At 42.1% G+C, this 21,064-nt stretch overlaps 1 protein-coding gene across 3 annotated transcripts in view; it reads right to left on the bottom strand.

Annotated features, from left to right (window-relative positions):
- The window catches only part of grk4 (G protein-coupled receptor kinase 4), a 73,519-nt gene that overhangs the window by 39,378 nt on the left and 13,077 nt on the right, over positions 1-21,064 (bottom strand). For all 3 annotated transcript variants that reach the window (XM_015971447.3, XM_015971438.3, XM_070552063.1), the window contains exon 2: positions 6,860-6,955. In XM_015971447.3, the coding sequence (XP_015826933.3) occupies positions 6,860-6,955 (96 nt within the window). The remainder of the gene's footprint in view (positions 1-6,859; positions 6,956-21,064) is intronic.

Raw genomic sequence — 21,064 nt, 5'->3', positions numbered from 1 at the left:
AAATAATCAAAGAAAAATCAGATTAGCTTGAAAATTTTTCTCCAATCAGAGTTAAACGATGGCAAGTTCCCAAATTTGTGGGGGGGTTTTTTCTTACTCATCAGACTGGCCGATTCCACCAACCAGGGTCGATTCCAATCAAAAGTCAGTTTTGTTTCACAATTCTTTGATCTCTTCTACTTTTCATAAAACACTTTTTTTTTTGTTGGTAGGTAAAAAATATTTAAAGGCCCCATTTCATACAGAATCTACTTGCTGGAACTGTTGACCATGTTTTATTATTTCCCCAAAGCGATTTTTAGCTTCACACACGCATTTCCCTGCCTAAAGCCTGATTCATGCTTCTCCGTCAGCTCCGCAAGGGACAGACACGCACGGGTTGACGGAAGCGTTTTGCTCCCATACTTCTCCGTCTCCTGGAGAGTGTTGCAAAGCAGTTCCCCGGCCGGACAACAGAGGGCGTAGCGCTGTTCTGTGGTATCCTGTCATGTATCGGTCCAAGATAGTGTGTTTATATTGTGTTTTTGTATATAAGAGACTTTTTAACACAGACAAATTTGTCTCGCATCCTCCTCCACCTCTTCATGCGCTCGCCACCTCTAAACCCACGTTTCCTGTCATTTCCGTCCACAAATAAAACGCTTGCTGCGCAATTTTTCACTCCTCCAGTCACGGGGGAATTAAACGTTCATGTTTTTAGAGTTTTTTCGCGAGGTGTTCTTCAAGCTGCTCCGTGTCTGCCGCTAGTTATCCTCGGCTCTCTATGTTTTTGAGGGCGCAATGGCGGTGGTGTAGACGACAGCGGCGTCCTGACCAATCACAAGCTTGCGTTGTCCGTCTCGACTGACGGATGTTTAGAAAAGAGAGCTCGACTCCGTCCGTCCTTGCGGAGCTCTCCGGCAGGTCCACAAGGACGTTGCGTGTCTCCGCACTGACGCAGACGGATGAATCAGGCTTTAGCTGCAACTTTCCTTCAGCTCTGCTAAGCCATTGCAACAGCCTGGACGGGTCATGCGTGTGTCATCACCCCCGCTCTTCCCCATCCAGGTAGTGGTGAATCCGGACCTCTCCTCCCCTGGACTGTAAACACTAAAACCCAGTGTCTCCGTGTAGCGAGCAAGAAGTTAAATCTCCGAGGTTGTTAAGAAGTCATGTGTGTCTTTTTTATTCTGCACTTTAAACAATGTCTAAAACCCAAAAATGGAGTTTTGTCATCAACAGAATTGGAAATCACCCCGTGTGACTTGTCGGCCACAGGGAAATGATCGACCACCGGGACTAATCTCCGTTTTTCCTAACCGAGTGCATTCAAAGTGTTGCAACAGCAAGGAAGAGAGCATTTCCTGAGAACTGAACAAATCTCCACTTCCACATTATAACTTGTGGGTAATTTCACCAAACCAGTGATTTTCCCCCTTCCCAAAAATTCCCCGGAACTCCTGTAGTGGAAACATGAATTTTGAGGGTCAACATAGAGTCAGATTTATTTTAGAATACGGACGAATTCTCTGAATGAATCTCATTCATGTAACTTGATTATATAGCCCCATAAAACCCCTCCAGAGAGCAGGGTGAACAAATTAAAAAGACAGTACATTTGCATTTGCTGAACACAAAACAGACGGTATCCACGTTTTTTGTTGGCGAGTTTTTCCTGTGCAGCTGCTTCCACCTTATTAGCACTAATGCTCTCCATCTGATTCACATTTCCTCTCTGACCATATAAGGAAGAAGAGCAGGACACATTTCATCACTCTATGGGCAGACGTGCATACACACAAGACAAACACCAAACAAACAAACAAACACACACACACACACCCAAGCTCCTCACACACTGCCCCCTCAGATATTTAAACCCTGCTTTGGTCAGCAAACAGGACTGATGTGATACTGAGAGAGATTTGTGATATTTCCTGTTTTAATTATGGCTGCAGAATTAAAAACCAGCAAAAGCTCTTCTCAGATTTTTAATTACATGCATTTAAGAGTTTTGAAGGTGCTCAACATTTATAAAACCATTGAATGAATTAAGTTTTACAGTTCCAAGTCTCGTTTGTGCCAACATTTTTGACATTTCAAAGGAGAAACTTTTTAAAAGCCCATATTCCACGTAAAAAGTCCTCTAGCAGGTCCACCAATGTAGGTTTTCCTACTGCCGATATGTAGAGGTCATTCATTGTCAGCCGTTGCTTTTGGCTGCTTTTCATGGCCTAGACCTTACTAACAGTAGAGTCACAACATTTCTGAACCTGAACAGGTTTTTGAACAATGAATTTAACAAACTGTTGATGATTCATTTTATCCAATTCTTAGTATTAAAATCAAATATTTAATTAAAGTTCATCAACCAAATCAATAAACTGACCAAGTACTAAATAGATAAAACGGGTAAACAAGTAAAAATTAATGTGATCTGACAAAAATATTGTAGAGCATTTACTGAACAAATATTTTTCAGGAATGTAAATGCTAGGGATGTTAGAAAATACCAATACTAAGAAATAACGCAATATTTTATGCTAAGACATGTAATCTATATTTAGAACCAGCGTATCTCTTTTTTATTGAGAATTTACAAGCAAATATTTATCATACTTTTGTGTACTGCAATTCAAACTTTGACTGCTAGGTGGCAGCAGTTTTCACACTTTTCTTTCGGACTGAACAAGATCTCTTAAGAACACTGGATGTGCTATGGAAGTGTTTGGCCTGAAGTTTCTAATTAACTGAAGTAGGGCTGGGCAATAAATCGAAAATTTATCGTTACAGAAATTTCTGACTTTTATCGAGATAATTTTTCTGTTGTCAATAAATTTGACAATAAAAAAAATAAATGATGTGTGTAGGTTGGCAAAGTTCATGGCCCTTTAAGAAGCTGTACCACCTTGCGTGTCACGTAAAAAAGTGACCCAACATAAAACATGTGACAGCCCCATCTAGTGGACAACTTTTGTTTCTGCACATACCTGTAGTTATCGTCCATTTATTGTTATCGAGGTGAAATCCTCAATATATCTTGATTTTGATTTTAGGCCATAGCGCCCAGCCCTAAACTGAAGTCTTAAAAATGTGCAAATAACATCTGACACTTAGTATTGTGATATACACATCGTATCGTCTCCACTGTATCATGATATATACATCGTATCATCTCCCTTGTATTGTGATATATACAATACAGTATCGTCTCCCCTAGTTTGTGATATATACATCATATTGTCTCCTTGTATATTGATATATGGGCTGCATGGTGGCGCAGTGGTTAGCACTATTGCCTCACAGCACGAAGGTCGCAGGTTCGAAACTCGGCTGTGGCCTTTAAAGTTAAAGTTAAAGTACCATTAGTTATCACACACACACACAGGTGTGTGTGTGAAATTTATTCTCCGCATTTGGCCCATCCCCTGGGGGAGCGGTGAGCTGCAGACAAGCCGCGCTTGGGAACTATTTGGTGGTTTAACCCCCCAATCCAACCCCTTAATGCTGAGTGTCAAGCAGGGAGGCATTGGGTCCCATTTTTTCAAAGTCTTTGGTATGACCCGACCAGGAATCGAACCCCTAATCTCCCAGTCTCAGGGCGGACACTCAACCACTAGGCCACTGAGAAAGGTAAAACTTTCTGCGTGGAGTTGCGTGTTCTCCCCATGCATGCGTAGGTTTCCTCCGGGTACTCCGGTTTCCCCCACAGTTCACAACATGCCCTATAGGTTATAAATTGTAAGTCGCTTTGGATAAAAGCGTCTGCTAAGTGAATAAACAAACATAAACATATATACATCGTATCATCTCCCCTAGTTTGTGATATATACATCGTATCGTCTCCCTTGTATTGTGAACAAGAAGAAGAAACTATCTTTTCTACTGCACCTCACAAGATAAAAATCTTGAGGTGCTTCACAAAAACAAAAAATTTATAACATAAAAAAGAATTTAGAATGAGGGATGGACAATATATCGGCATCAATATCGATATCGGTCCGATAAAAAATAAAACAGGCCAATATTAACCACCGATATTTTTTTCATCTTGTCTCCTTTTGTTTATCTGTTTCAGAGGGTGAGGGGGGTGATGTGTAGTTGTTTAGTCATGTGATAGTGATTGTAATCATCTCAGATGCGTAAATGTGTGTGTTGTGTGTACATAATAACGTAAATTCAGCTTTAATAATTTTTATTTTATACAAAATCTGCTTATTTTAGAAGCATTAATGTCAGTATATCGGTATCAGCAAATATCAGTTATCGGCCATAACAGTGACCTTAATATCAGATATCGGTGCATCACTATTAAAAATATGTTTAAAATAAGCAAAAATAGACAATTGTGATTAAAAAATGTAAAGAAAGAGAGAGAGTGTGAATAGGAACGATGAAAAGAGGGAAATCAGTGGATCCTGAGGAAGGTGGAATAGGTAGGGAGAGCAGAATAAGTGATACATACATCGCATCGCCTCCCCTGTATTGTGATACTAGCCTTCTTTTAGTCGTTCATATCTTGTCTTTTAACTAAATGCTTTAATCCATTTTGTTTTATCTTAGTCACTGCATGGCTGCTGTTGTTTTACGTTTATATCTTTGCTGTGTGTGCAGCGCTTTGGTTCAATCTCTCCTTGACGGAAAGCACTTTATAAATAAAGATGATGATGATGATACATATTGTATCATCTCCCCTGTATTGCGATACAAATTTTAAACACCACATGTAAATAAAATTCAGCATCAGCACTGGGCTGCCCAAGGATGTGCCTTTTTAAATTGGCTCTACTAAAGAGGTACATTGGCCGACGCTTTTATTTAAAATTTGGTATATCTTAGGGATGTAAGAAAATATCGATATGGCAATATATCGTGATATTTTTCCAGCAATATTATATCGATATTCAAATGATGTGTATCGGAAATATCGATATGGCAAAATATCGTGATTTTTTTCCTGCAATTATTACATCGATATTCAAAAGCCGTGTATCTAATACTGGAAAGAATTTACATGCAAACATTTGTGTATTTTCTTTTCGTTTTGTGCAATTCAATCGCCACCCGCTAGTTGGCAGCAGTGTGCAGCGGGTTTTGTTTCCACCATTGAAATGTAAATCCCTCCATCATGGTTCAGATACCTCATGTTAAACATGTTACGTATCAGTTTGGACTGTTTATTGAACATTCTTACAATAAATTCAGTAAAAAAAAATTGCTTGTAACGTCTGACTGAATGCATCGCAATATATCGTGATATGTATCGTATCGCCAGAATTTCAAAAATACACATCCCTGGTATATCTCAATCTGATATATCGGTCTCTCTCTAGTCTTGAGCAAAATATGGGAAAGAAAACGTGCAAGACAGCAAGGTGTTCGAGAACAGAGCAGATCATCTCAAATCAAGCAGGCACAGGCATGAGCTGTAGCGAATGTCTGTACCAGTACAGTAAATTACAACTTAATTAAAACCCAACTTAGGCCAAGACTGAGTGGATTAGTCTGACAGCGAACGGCCGGCTGAATGTAAACGAATAAACGAGAGCGCTTCTGTGTTTGTCTTCAGCCACGTCTGGCTGCTGCCTACAGTAGGGAGAGCGTTGGGACGTGATGAGCAGGTGCACGCGTGATGTAGGAATCACGCTGAGGGGAAAATGAAGGAAGGATGGAAGGCGACGAGGAGGGAATGAGGTCTAAGGCTGGCAGACAAAGTGGCTGCAGCCCACATAATGTAATCTGGGCTTCCAAGAACTATCGCACACTTGTCAAGGCTGAGGTCAAATGCCTGACATTATCAAGACACAACAAAGACACGGCTATCAGTTGGTGTACTGCATCCTTCTGCACACGTGTGTGTGCAACAGCGAGCGTGCACGCAGCTACACGTCTGCTAGGCGTTTGATTACACAAGTAGGATTATTTTGATCTCGCACTCTGCATGATAGGGAAATGACACAATAGCAGCTATGCAATGTTGACGTATGTAAACACCAACAGCTGGTGCGCACATACGCACACCAGCCATCACCTTTAGAGTGTTTATGTGGGGGGAACTTCTGTGCAGTAAATTAAAAGTAATATTTTAGAAACAAGATCCTTCTTGGAGGTGGCCTTCCATCGATACGAGGACAGATCGATTCACTTTTGGGATAATTAGACTCGTGGGTGATGATTCGGGCGTTTAGTGGTGATGACAAAGAAGATAATCGGTGCCGGGTAAACGATATCACCAAAGGGAGTTCGTACATCAATACCCCTCTCACTCGGCCTTCATCTTATCCTATCCTGTCCTTAAAAGATCTCTTCTCCTAACCTCTCCTCTTCTGCTTCCTCCTGAGGTGGCTGAAAGGGTGACGGAAAGGGAGATACGGATAGTGGAAAGAGGGACGCACGTGGGGGAGGGCAGCACTGCAATCTCTGGCAGCGATAGCTGTGACGCACTTTTACCCACACGTGTGCTGTGTGGCATTCAGGGAACCACAGAGAGCCCAGGAGCTGGGAGGATCCTGGACAGGAGCCGATATGATGAGCGAACGGACTTTGATGTTGAGAAGCAACCGTGTGAACCGTTTCCCCACCTCAGACACACACACACACACACACACACACACACACACACACACGAGTTTCCTGCCTCCTACCACTAACTGTGGGTGGAGACGGACAGAAACAGGAAGGAAGTCATATCTGAACTTCCCCCCGCAGACAGACCCACCCCAGCGTCACTGCATGGCAAATTATCTTTCTGCCTCTCACACACACACACACACACACACACACACACACACACACACACACACACACACACACACACACACACACACACACACACACACACACACACACACACACACACACACACACACACAGTCCGTACCGATGGTGCTGCGTAGCTCTTCGCACTGGCTGATGTGCGGGAGTTTTAGCATCTCCTTCCATTTCTTGCTGCGCCCGTTCCTCTTTCCTCCTCCACCTGCAAGATGCGAGAAAAGATTTAAGGCAGATCATCAATCAGGTCACGGCTGTTAGTTTTAGCTTTTTAACAGAAATCACCGTTATCGGCTCAGTACCAAAATCACACTCAGTTGTGTGTGTGTGTGTGTGTGTGTTCACTCATTCATGTGTGCTGACCTCAGTGTGACCAGAGTAGCTGGTTAGTGTCACCAGTCACACCCTAGCAGAACGACAGAATTTGATGAAGAACGCTGACAGACAGCTTCAAAGATCAGCAGAGCTCAGTAAAACATTAGCCAAGCAAAACTATTAACACACACACACACACACACACACACACACACACACACGCTGCGTAGTCCTCTCAGTGAATCAGTCAACCCAGATGTTCGGGGTGAATAACTTCTATACACAAAAGAACTCTTCAAATGACCTGAGCGGCCTCCTGAAGCAGAAGTGTGTGTGTGTGTGTGTGTGTACAAGTCTGTAGGGAACTTGGCTGCCTTAAAGGGATTTTTCTTTCAGAGTAAGTCATAAATATTTTATATTTTACTCGTTGGAAACAGCTTTCTGAGCAGCCTCAGTTCAGAGAAATAGTTAATGTGTTTACACGAGGATGTAAGTTTATCTACAGCAATAAACAGGAAGCCTTTATCCTGGTTTACATGCACGTTAGGAAACCGAACTATTGAATGAACATCGAACATGCACTCTTTCATGTTGGCATTCTGTTCGTTACCTTACCCATAACCCCAACCCTAACAGTAAACAATCGCTGGCGGGAGTGAAAACAGGATATGCATGATGGAGCGGACAACAACGCTGCGGCACAGCTTATCTGGTATGTACTGTACGGTTTGATGGCGTTACACGCGTTACTTTGTGGCGACGATGATTTCCGAAGACCGCTTCTGCTGTATCGTCTCTTTTGGCGGGAGAACATCCAACGGGTATCTGCTCGATGGGACCATTCAGCCAAGGTCTCCAGCAGAGGATGGCGGTGTTTCAAACCCTCCCAGCGGGCGGGGAGAGCTCATTCCTGGGCCAGAGCCGGCCCGCAGCAGCGCGGTATACATAATTTGGTATATAAGTGACATGACCGGCCAAACTGTGAAAAAAAAGTGCGACTTATAGTCTGGAAAATACGGTAATTATTCTAAAGTTATGGTGGACAAAATGTAATTCCTGATCCTGTATTCTGGCAGGCTACAGGCCCAAGTTGCTCCTAACCCTGAGCACACCATCAACGGGACGATTCTCTCTTTTTACTGGCTTGCTTTATTGGGTGCCGTCGCGTAAAAAAAGCACCATTTCAAACGCAGCTTTGCTGTGAAAACTAAGTCTGCTGTGGCTTTGGGTTTTATTGTCGTCTTCAAAGCCTTAGAAAACCTTTTCTCGCGTTGGTTTGAAGCCAAACTTCCTTGGACAGCAGAGGTGGAATGGGACGAGAGGCCCAGTCGGTACTGAACCAATGCCTCAGCAAGGTGAGAAACATCTGCATCTCCACGGCGTCATGTTGAGGGTAGGAGGTCTGGACCCAAAATGCAAGAACCCAGAGCTACACAGGCAGGAGCAGTTGCAAAAATCAGAATCCTTCATGAGCTGCAAAAAATCCAAAAGGCTGAAGTCTGAGCCTTGCCTACAAAACACAGGGACGAAACTAAAGCTCAAACTTCTGAGCAGGAACCTGGAGCACAGGAGCGAAAACCAGAACAACGCTGACAAAGACAATGGACCAACAACACACCGAGACCAGACAGGGTTATATACACAGGGGATGGGTGATCAAGGGAACTGGGCACAGGTGAGACTAATGAACAGAGGAGGAGCAGAAACAAGCAGGGGAGAACCAATGAGAATCATTACAGACCAATCTCTGTGCTTCCCCAGTTTCCTAAAGTGCTTGAAAAGTGGTTCATTCAGAAACTAGACAACTTTATGGATTTCGATCAAATAAATCTACATCCTTGGCATTACTAGAATTAAATGAAGAAATTACAGCAGCAATAGAAAAGAAGCAATACACAGCAGGTCTGTTTATTGATTTAAGAAAAGCATTTGATACCATAGACCAGGGGTGGGCAATCTCACTCCACGAGGGCCGGTGTCGGTACAGGATCTGCTCGGGTGCAAGATCGGCTCGGGGTCCTTCGACTGCCGATGACGTCAAAGTACGGCAAACCCACTCGGACAAAATACATTACACATCTATACTGTTGGAAAGAATTTAGCAGTTTCGTTATTAAAATAATGTTTCTTAAGACGTAAGTTTGTGTTTATAATAGTATTTGTAAAATAAAACACTATATTTGATTCATGTTGAACTCCTCCTTGAGCACATCCCTTGAAGGATCATAGGTATTAGCAACACCTGTGAAATTGTATTTGCAGGAAAGAAGTGTGTCCTGTTTAGTGAAGTATTTGTGTTGAGTTTTTGACGTCTTGTCCATGCGTAGTTCAGTTACGCTCATAGCTGCTAGCCAAAGCTCTGGAGTTAAAAGTTTTCTGGCTTTACTAAAATACCTGTCTGTACTTATTTGATTGATGGTAGTTTTACTTTCTATTAGACTCCAAATGTAATCATTTGGCACGTTTCTAATTCATAATTTGTAATAATGTAATCGGCATTATTAGCATTAGCATTCCTATGGGTTTTTCCATGTATATTAGCATTGCGCTAACCACTCGCTGCCAAATTGCAGCCTTTGCCATTAGAAAATCTCCTTTTATCACATCGCAATTTAATTGCACATGCAGTTAATCGTTCAGCACTAATATACTTGCAGCTCTATGCTAAAAGTGTATTTTCAAAGAGGTAATGATGGATTTCTTTGTAAAAGTTGTCCATCTTTCCAATAGAAAAAATTTGCCTGGACCAACGTCACGTGATAACAACGTTACGTGATTACGTAATTCCGTAAGGTTCATGTTCAGCCAATTAACTACTTAGACGTCATCGGCAGTCGACCGACCCGAGCCGATCTTGCACCCGAGCAGATCTTGTACCGACACCGGTGTCCCTGCAGGTTTTAGATGTGTCCTCGAACAAACACCGCTGATTTAAATAGCTAAATTAGCTCCTCAACATGTCCTGAAGTTCTCCAAAGGCCTGGTGACGAACTAATCATGTGATTCAGGTGTGTTGACCCAAGGTGAGATCTAAAACCTGCAGGGACACCGGCCCTCGTGGACAGAGATTGCCCACCCCTGCCATAGACCATAGTTTGTTACTTTCTAAGTTAAAGAATTATGGGATAAGAGGGATAGCTCATGATTGGTTAAGTAGTTATCTGACTAAAAGAAATCAATTTGTACAGTTAGAAGATGAAATTTCAGATTCTCAAATGATTACATATGGAGTCCCACAGGGTTCTGTGTTGGGACCTAAGCTCTTTCATTTGTATATTAATGATGTTTGTGATGTGTCCAAAATATTACAGTTCATTTTGTTTGCTGATGATACAAATATATTTCGTTCTGGGAATGACTTACAAAGTATTTGGGAAAATATGGATTGTGAGATGACTAAACTTAAGTGGTTTATGGACAATAAACTATTTATAAATTGGAATAAAACAAAATTCATGATTTTTGGTAACAGGAAGACAGATGATTCTGTTACATTTTCCATAGATGGTACTTCAGTTGAAAGAGTAAATGAAGTAAGATTTTTAGGGGTCATCTGGGATCATAAACTTCAATTGGAAACCTCATATAAAACAAAAACTGTGTTAAAGTATTGGACTTTTAAATAAATTAAAAAGTATTTTGGAGTCATCAACACTTCATATATTATATTATTCATTTATTGTTCCATACTTGACTTATTGTATAGAGGTTTGGGGCAACACATATAAAACAAACACTAATCCTTTGTTTTTATTACAGAAGAAAGCTATGAGAATTATATATAAAGTAGATGCTAGAGAACATACCAATAGACTTTTTATTGAATCAAAAATTATGAAATTCAGGGATTTGGTTCATTTGAAAACTTTACTAATTAGGTTCAGGGCAAAAATGAGGTTACTGCCAGTTAAGTTACAGAAGTTTTTTGTTTTGATTTCAAATGATGGAAAAAATAGAAAGAAGCCTGAGTTTAAAAGAGTTTTTGCACAAACAACATTAAAGCAAATGTGTATTTCAGTATATGGAGTAAAATTATGGAATAATCTGGATCATGACCTGAAAAAATGTTTAACTACCGATCAATTTAGAAAAAATCATAGAATCGTACGATTGATAAGTAAATATTGAATGAGTATATCGATAAGTTTTATTGTGATTTTGTTTACAAAGATAAGGAAGTTCTATACTTGGTTTGTGCATAAAGCCATTCTGTAAATTAGGGATGCACCGATACCTCTCTTTTCCAAACCGATACGATACCGATACCTGGATCTGAGTACTCGCCGATTACCGATACCGATACTTCCACCACACAAAAAAAATGCAATGATTTGGAATACAGATTTTATTTTCTTCTCTGCTTTCAACAGGAAAGATAAAAAGTAAACTATATGAATAGAAATCATCACAAAACTAAAATATTAGGTGAACAGAAATGACAAGTTACAGTGAAGCCATTTTCAAGCAACTGCATTGGTATCGGTTCCTGGTATCGGTTAACTTATACAGATACCGAAACTGGTATTGGTATCGGCACCGATACCGATACCAGTATCGGTGCATCCCTACTGTAAATTATATTATATGAAGTAGGAAGGGGTAGGTCATATAAGACTTCTTCTTCCTCCCCCCTTTTTTTCCACTTAGGAGACTGTTGATTGTATTTTGCATGAATGATGTATGAAACTGCTGAGTGAGAAAATAAATTAACAATTAAGAACCCAGATCTAAATCCTGTAAAACAAAAGCTACTAAACCTAAACGCTGTAGAACAAAGACACAGGAGATCTAAAAATAAGTTAACTAATGACCTCAATGGGGAAGGAAACAACACACTAAAGGAGATATGAACTAGAAAATCTGAACCTATAGAAAACTGAAGTGAAGTGACTGGGGGGGACCAGGAGGGGGCTGGGGACCAAAGGGACACAGAACATGACACATGGAGAACAAGGACAGCAAATGTTTCTCAAAAGTACCATAAAACTTCACAATTTGCAAAGAGAATGTTACGCTTTTATTTTTTAATCAAACTTCAGATCCACAGGAGCCGCTTAGCTCAAACTCCTGGTGGACGTTCAGAGCTTGTGGCACACTGAGGTCAGTTCACGTTCCCACCAAACAATCCAACTCAGTGACTGTTTATGGCCCGCCTCTCAGCGGTCTTGGATCAGTTGTTCTGACTCACCTTCTCTGTGTTCACACCTACACAGATGAACCAATCCAACAGCTCTGGTGTGCTGCAGTTTGATCTAAACTCGTTAAATCCTGCAGCTGCGAAGGCGCCGTAAAACTCACAGCTGGCTTTGATTTTAGGATGTTATCAGCAAAAAGTAAAAGGATGAAAAACAAACCCACCAAGAAACGTTTTTCATTTTACTCAACAGAAACAAATAAATGCAGGATCATTATTTCCTGGGTTTTATTCATGTAGAAAATAAGTGGCTTTTATTTTGAAAAAGGAACAATCGAAGCCTGGTCACGATTTCAGCAAACCCTCCAGGATCTTTGTGCACGCATTTGTCCCTCAGCTACTTAAAAACACCAAGTTGAAACCAGTCCAGGCTTGCAGTTCGACACCGACAGAGAGGGAAATCCTCTGCCCTGAAGTTCACGAGACACCAGCTGTCCCACCCGTGACATCTGACCGCTTTAACATGTGCAGGAGGCCAACACCTGCACAACAACAGTCTGACCGACATCCACAAGGTTATCCACCATCGCACCATTTTTATTATTGGATCTTTTATTAGAAAGCTCCATAAAAACCTTCATTTCATTCACGTCATTTAAGATTACAATGGAGCTTCATGTTTTTAAAGCCACCTGAGAGGACAGCTATTACCATCCACTTGGATTGACAAGCTAACAGCTAGTCTGTGTGGATTTTCCTTCTGTTATAAAGCAGCTCCAGTGCAAAATATTTTATAACAGATTATGCAAATTCTGCTTCATAAACTTTTATCATTTTGCATTAAATGGTTATTTATGTAGATTTATACGATAGCTTGCTAGCACAATTAGCAGCAGCTAGCAGCAGCATTTCCGGTGAACCCAGGAGTATCATAGGGTATGCTGGCACAAACCAATACCATAACTATCACAATACAGGAGAGACGGTACCATGTATCACGATAGTAAAAACCAGATGACCGTTTAAAACGGAATTTAATCAGAAAACTCAGGCCAGACGCTTCAGAGACTCATCCAGTGTCAGAATCAAGGCGGTACAACTGTCGCCACCTAGCTGTCGGAGTTAGAATTGACCGGAGTTGTTTTAAGACAACAACCATCCATTTGTTGGACTTGGCATTGCAGTGACTAGCTGTTAGCTCATCAATCCAGTCAGAGTTGATCTCCAAACTCATCTTAAATTTTTCTTTGCAAAATCATAATTTACAAAAAATTCATGAATCAGAAAAAAATTCTGGTAAATTTTGTTGTTTGAGATCAATTTTTCTGGATGTGAAAACTTAATCAATCATTAAAAAAGACCCTGATTAATCTCCGTATGAAAGAACTGCTCGTTTTTTATCTTAACCAAGCTTTGAAAACCTCATCCTGCATCAGAATGTTGACGGACCAGTTGTAGGACTGCAGGGTATAAACATGTTCATATACAGGCATGTAGCCAAAGGCGCGCGCGCATGCACACACACACACACACACAAATTCATTCTTGCTGCAAAGAAAGGATAAAGACAACAAACATTTGCAGAAGAAATGTGTGAAGCTATAAGAGCAAAAACATCAGAGTAACGATCAAGTTTCTTTTGAAAATTACAGAAAATACTTTAAATTTGAGATGAAAGAAAAATCACTGAACTGGCAAAGATCCTGGCGAGGAACAACAGGCGTTACTAGCGAGCTGTGGAAGCGTGCATGTGCTTTAATGCCTGTCACAGCCAGCTGGGCCACCCCACCCTGTTTAATGTCACTCTGACGTCAAAGCCATGTGTGCAGGCCCCTAATGCAGACAGGATGGAGCAAGTATTTATTTTACTTTGGCCCTCCATAAACACCGGCTTCAGAGCAGCTTCGCTCACTCATAGCCGAGCAGCAGCCAGGGCTGAGATCATCACGTAGCATCACGGGAACGGGCCGGAGCAGCGCAGACGGGGTTTTCAGATCTGCTGCTCAACTACGGGGACGCGCATTCCTACGGACCACACGGTCGCCCTAGTAACGGAAAAAATAAGATGTGCAACTTGTCGAATGCATCTCCGGTTTGCCTCACACCTCCTCCCCGTGTTTTGTGTCACTCGCCGCCGTCTGCCGTCCAACAAAAGCAAAAACGCAACAAGACATGGTTTGACTCTGGCCACAGCAAACAAACAAACAAAAACTTGAAGTTTCAGCTCGTTTAAAACCACTCTGGAATAAAAACTAAAGCTTTTCACAGTAAATCTTATTTATCCATCTTCCTTTGAGTGGCATGGACACTTTCTTCCTCTTACTTGAAGGTGAGGTCTAACTGGTCGTGTTCAAACTGAAACCAAATAAACATCGAGCAGAAGCGCGCCCTTCACGTCCGTAATTCACGCGTGTCTTGTTTATTTGTCTCACACTGTCTGTCTGCGGCGAGTTAAGACGATGGACCTTCATGGTCTCTGCTTTGTGTCCCGCTCTGGAGATTCTGCTCGTGATGCACGTGTGGTCCGAATAAACTCACAACACCTTCCCAGATATGCTCCAGGCCCTTTCACGGCTCCGTCTCAAACTGCTCCGACTCATCCGACTCGGTGCAGCTTCACACCTAAAGTTCTCGACCCAAACGTGGCTCACAGTTAATCAACATCCAGAGTAGGGTTGTCACGACACTAAAATTTCAAACTCGATTCGATACTTGAAAAAAAAACTCGATACTCGATTTCGATACTATTTAAAAACACCAATTTATTGAACAAGTTTATTCAAAAAATAACATTCCTCAATTTATATTGCAAAAATTAAATGTTAAGAATTAAGTGTATGAAGTGCTTAAACCTTTCAAGTATCAGCATTTTTTAAAACGTGCGTACAAAAACTGGCGAAAGTTAACACTTTAAATCATGAATTGTCTCACTATATATACACTATTTGCAGAGTGATGTTTTGCTGCTTAAACTCTGTTTAAGGTGCATTTTTGTCATAAGATGTAATGCCATATGTTTCGTTCTGTACTTTTGAACAACTCTGTTGGTCAATAAAGGGAGAAAACGAATTTCTCCACCGTAGGACAAAGGTACATCTACCGGTAATCTTAATAAAAACAGATTGGCGCACGGCAGTGACGTCATTAAAAGCGCCGGTTAGATTAGCCGCAGCTAGTCTGTTTACGCCTAGAAATCCCAGACTCGCTCCAAACGAACAGGGGAATCACGTTAATGATTCCTAACTAAACCTTTTGACATGAGGATGTTTTGGTGCAGATAATGTCTTATTTCGAGGCTGCACCATGGGTGCCCGTCCGCACCCGTTATATGGATATACACTAATGGCGATTCGCCGATGGATTTAAATACCCCGGCGAATCCAAGTAGCACCAAAGTTGTCAGCGTGAGTAAACAAACGTACTGCATGCTAGAAATTAAGTCTGGGTTGCAATAAACGGGAGTTTTCCTTTAAGCACATAAGCGTGAATATACAACTACGTGTCGGACTTGGTATGCTAATTAAGTTGGGCTGTGAAGCGCCTCCTAAATTCGCTGTTTATGTTTTTGTTTTTTTTATTTGGCAGACAAAACTTGGATCGGAGACAACTCGCGTGGGAAATTGCAATTTAGCCATGTGGCGTCTTCTTCTTCTGTTTGTCTGGGAGGCGGAGGCTGCTTTACGGCATCTGGCTGTCGTGCGTGTCGGTGTACTTGAAGAAGGCTGTGTATAATAGTCCATAATATCGATACCACAGGGATGGAATATCGAATTTAGATACCACTTTTAGTATCGATTTATATCTAGGTATCGATTTTTTTGACACCACTAATCCAGAGGCTGACGCGAACAAACGCAGAGCTTTGAAAACGTGGCATCGTCTGAAAACATGTGTATAATAGTCCATAATATCGATACCACAGGGATGGAATATCGAATTTAGATACCACTTTTAGTATCGATTTATATCTAGGTATCGATTTTTTTGACACCACTAATCCAGAGGCTGACGCGAACAAACGCAGAGCTTTGAAAACGTGGCATCGTCTGAAAACATGTGTATAATAGTCCATAATATCGATACCACAGGGATGGAATATCGAATTTAGATACCACTTTTAGTATCGATTTATATCTAGGTATCGATTTTTTTGACACCACTAATCCAGAGGCTGACGCGAACAAACGCAGAGCTTTGAAAACGTGGCATCGTCTGAAAACATGTGTATAATAGTCCATAATATCGATACCACAGAGATGGAATATCGAATTTAGATACCACTTTTAGTATCGATTTATATCTAGGTATCGATTTTTTTGACACCACTAATCCAGAGGCTGACGCGAACAAACGCAGAGCTTTGAAAACGTGGCATCGTCTGAAAACATGTGTATAATAGTCCATAATATCGATACCACAGGGATGGAATATCGAATTTAGATACCACTTTTAGTATCGATTTATATCTAGGTATCGATTTTTTTGACACCACTAATCCAGAGGCTGACGCGAACAAACGCAGAGCTTTGAAAACGTGGCATCGTCTGAAAACATGTGTATAATAGTCCATAATATCGATACCACAGGGATGGAATATCGAATTTAGATACCACTTTTAGTATCGATTTATATCTAGGTATCGATTTTTTTGACACCACTAATCCAGAGGCTGACGCGAACAAAAGCAGAGCTTTGAAAACGTGGCATCGTCTGAAAACAAGTGAAATCTCTCCTTAAAAAGAAGCATGTGACCGATAACGACGCTGACGTATTTAAAAACCAAAAAACTTTTCGGATAAAACTATTTTACATAATTCACAAACATCGTTTCATGTCTGCGAAACAAAAACTGCTGATTTTTACAGCTCCTCTAAGCCAGAAACGCACCGATTGTGGACAGGAAGGCCAATTTCCACTTGTGATCTGCTGATTGGTGTTTACTCCTCTGTGGGTTTGAAACTGCGCTTAAAGACGATAAGTAAACTTGCCCACGGTGCATTCATGGACTAAAACACCAGAGGCTCGATCGTGTCAAATGTGGGTTGATTTTGCTCATCTGCGGTTTTTAACGTAGATACATCATGAAAATAGAAGCTCAACTAATCTGAAGGAATGTCTTCTGATGAGCAGCACTATGAATACCAAAAGTCTGTTAAAATGCAGCGAGCATTTCCACCTTAACACAATACACATCCAGTAAATATGTCACACTGACTTGTTTGTGCAATACAAAAATGAGTGATGTAAAAAAACAAGTTATGCGATTTTAAATGATTCAACAACAACATCAGTCTAAAATAACACCGCCGTTAGCAGCATTTACATTTATTGCCAAAGTAATCCCAGCCTGACTAATGTGAGCCCGCCCATGCCTCCTTCCAGTCTCAGCTCGCACCGCCGCCCCAGAAAACAGGACTCTGATGGAAGGGGAGGGGTGGCCAGATGAGGCCAAATGATTTTTTGGGGTGGCACACCAAATTGGTCCTCGAGGTAACTCTGGTTGAATTTAATCTGTATTGCATTGCGCCTTTATTCGTTTTAATTAAAATAACAGTACAGATCCAAAACATTTAACTTAAATATTACAAACATAAACATTTTAGAAAAATACATTTCAGTAATTTAAAATGTTATCCCAACTTTAATTCAAAAATGTATTTTTTTTAGATTAATTCACCTGCTGTGTTCACAAAAAAAATTAAATAAAAACTGTGGAGATAAAAACTTTTTTTAAATGGTGAGCAGCAGAAACAAATGTATTTTTAAAAATTCTGATTATTTCTTTACTCGTTAATTGAAATATTTGATTTTGTTTTACAATTATGTCCTGAATAAACAAGATTAATTTATGGTTTGACTGAACATTAATAGGATTTGTTAACACTGGCTTTTCCTGGGGGGGGGGGGCAGCAATTTCCTAGGGGTAGCCATGGCCACCCCTTGGGGGCGTCCTTGTTAGATGGTGGGAAATAAAGGGTCAGCCGTGGCTGAGGCCCACTGTAGCAACAGCGTGGACGTCGGTAGTCTGGGTTGTGAAAAACAAACGCCCGGCTGCTTCTCCACTCTGGCACGGCGTAGCTGACTCTGATGAGGAAAACATTAGCTGTGAGTATCTGCAATGCCAACTCAAAGTAAAGACGCAGTGTTTGCATAAGGTAATCCATCTGTGTCCTGACACTAAAACAGCTGAGAGGGAGTGAAACATCAGGCAGCTGGGCTCTCTTCTGCTCCTCACCTCTCTCTCTCTCTCTCTCGTTCCATTTAAATGCTTTCCCTTCATTAATTCTTTACGAGAAGACTTCCCTGTGCCGCCATACGGCCGAGGGCAAACGTGACGGGTTACGCGCACAACTGTGAACAACATTACAACACCGGAGTGAACACCGGGACTCCACCACAAGCAGGCATGGAGGTGGGGCTCACACGAGCGGAGCAACGCACAGGAACGTGTGCTCTGGTCCATTCCAGCGGCCTGCTGTGGTGTTGTGCTTCCTCCTTCCCATTATACTTCCAAGATGAGATGTGTCTGAAAACAGACTTGTGTTTTCTCTAGGAGACCGTCAAGTACGGCTGGGCGACTGGACGAAGGTATCGACCATCAACGATAGGCCGAGCCCTTCACCGATCGCTTTTTAAAGAGCGATATTATTAATAAGCCTATGAATTATTCTGTGGATGGACACCACAAACCTCAGTGTCATTCTTGCAAAGCTCTATGTACACACACATATTAAACATCGGCAAAGAACCAGCATTTTTCTGATTTCAACGATTTATGACAGCCAGGATACAACCGTAACTGTCAAACCACTCAAAATAATGTCCAATGTCACCGTTTAAAGCCCATCATTGACAGATCAGAGTCGCCTAAAACAAAAAAGTGCAGGGGTTCTGCTGTCCTCCAGGTCTCGTCTCGTTTTCAACCCCTTTGTTTGGATGAGTTTTTACTTTTATAGTTCAAACTCTGAGTGATCCAGAGGGATCTTTTTGTGTGTTTGTTGGTTAAAAAGTTTAACTTGGTTTGTTGCAATTTTATTGACTCCGGTTTTAACACCTTCGGTTCGGTAAAGCTTTTAATATGAGTTTTTACCAGGTGTTTTTGTAGTAGATAATTTGTGTCATGTTAACCTTTTTGAGAGTTTTGTTTGTTTTTGCAATATCTTTATAATGCTCGCCATCTGTTTGCTTGTTTTTAGAACCTTTTACAGCAATTAAAACCATTTTAAACTCCACTGTCATATTTCTTATGTTACCCCCTCCTTCACATTTTAACATCTCCTGTCGGGGACGTAACGGGGTCAAATAAAAGTACTCCAATCAAAACCAGTTTGTCCACAACAAGTCTTGCGTCCACAATCCAACGTGATGTACCACCGAAGTCCTTCAGACGAGTCTGTTCTTCATTCTAACCTCCGTCACCATCGTCATATTAGCTTCAAACCTTTAATCGCCATCTTAACCTGATCCAACAGGTGAAGAGTTACACCTCTCCCTGGGCTGCCACCTTACCGTGGTGGAGGGGTTTGAGTGTCTCAATGATCCTAGGGGCAAAGTTGTCTGAGGCTTTCTGCCTCTGGTAGGGTCACCCATGGCAAACAGGTCCTAGGTGAGGGATCAGACAAAGTGCAGCCCGAAGACCACTTATGATGAATTATATAAATGGAAACCATGTTCCCTCGCCCGGACGTGGGTCACCGGGGCCCCCCTCTGGAGCAAGGCCTGGAGGTGGGGCACGTTGGCGAGCGCCTGGTGGCCGGGCTTTCACCCATGGAGCCCGGCCGGGCACAGCTCGTAGAGGAAACGTGGGTCCCCCTTCCCATGGGCCCACCACTCATGGGAGGGGCCAAAAGGGTTGGGTGCAGTGTGTGACGGGTGGTAGTCGAGGGCGGGAACCTTGGCAGTCTGATCCTCGGCTACAGAAGCTGGCTCTTGGCACATGGAATGTCACCTCTCTGGTGGGGAAGGAGCCCGAGTTGGTGTGTGAGGTTGAGAGGTTCCGACTAGATATAGTCGGACTCACATCAACACATGGCTCTGGCTCTGGAACCAGTTTCCTTGAGAGGGGTTGGACTTTCTACCACTCTGGAGTTGCTCCCACTGAGAGGCGCCGAGCAAGGGTGGGCATACTAGTTGCCCCCCATCGTGGTGCCTGTACCTTGGGGTTTACCCCGGTGAATGAGAGAGTAGGCTCCCTCTGCCTACGTGTGGGGGGACGGGTTCTGACTGTGGTCTGTGCTTAAGCCTGATTCATGCTTCCCCATCTGGGTCAATGCGGAGACACGCAACGTCCTTGCGGGCCTGCCGGAGAGCTCCACAAGGACGGACGGAGTCGAGCTCTCTTTTCTAAACATCCTTCAGTCGAGACGGACAACGCAAGCTTGTGATTGGTCGGATGCTGCTGCTGTCTACAGCACCGCCCTTGCGCCCTCAAAAACATAAAGAGAGCCGAGGATAACAAGCGGCAGACACGGAGCAGCTTGAAGAATACCTCGCAAAAAAACTCTAAAATATGAACGTTTAATTCCCCCGTGACTGGAGGAGTGAAAAGATACGCAGCAAGCGTTTTATTTGTGGACAGAAATGATGGGAAACGTGAGTTTAGTGGTGGCTAGCGCATGAAGAGGTGGAGGAGAATGAGAGACACATCTGTCTGTGTTAAAAAGTCTCTTATATAAAAAAAAACACAATATAAACACTATCTTGGACCGATACATGACAGGATACCACAGAACAACATTATGCCCTCTGTTGTCCTGCTGGGCAATTGCTTTGCAACACTCTCCAGGAGATGGAGAAGTATGAGAGCAAAACGCTTCCGTCAATCCGTGCGTGTCTGTCCCTTGCGGAGCTGACAGAGAAGCATGA

The sequence above is a fragment of the Nothobranchius furzeri genome, chromosome 6 (assembly GCF_043380555.1).
Source record: "Nothobranchius furzeri strain GRZ-AD chromosome 6, NfurGRZ-RIMD1, whole genome shotgun sequence".
Taxonomy (NCBI): domain Eukaryota; kingdom Metazoa; phylum Chordata; class Actinopteri; order Cyprinodontiformes; family Nothobranchiidae; genus Nothobranchius; species Nothobranchius furzeri.
This window is presented reverse-complemented; position numbering and strand designations above follow the sequence as displayed.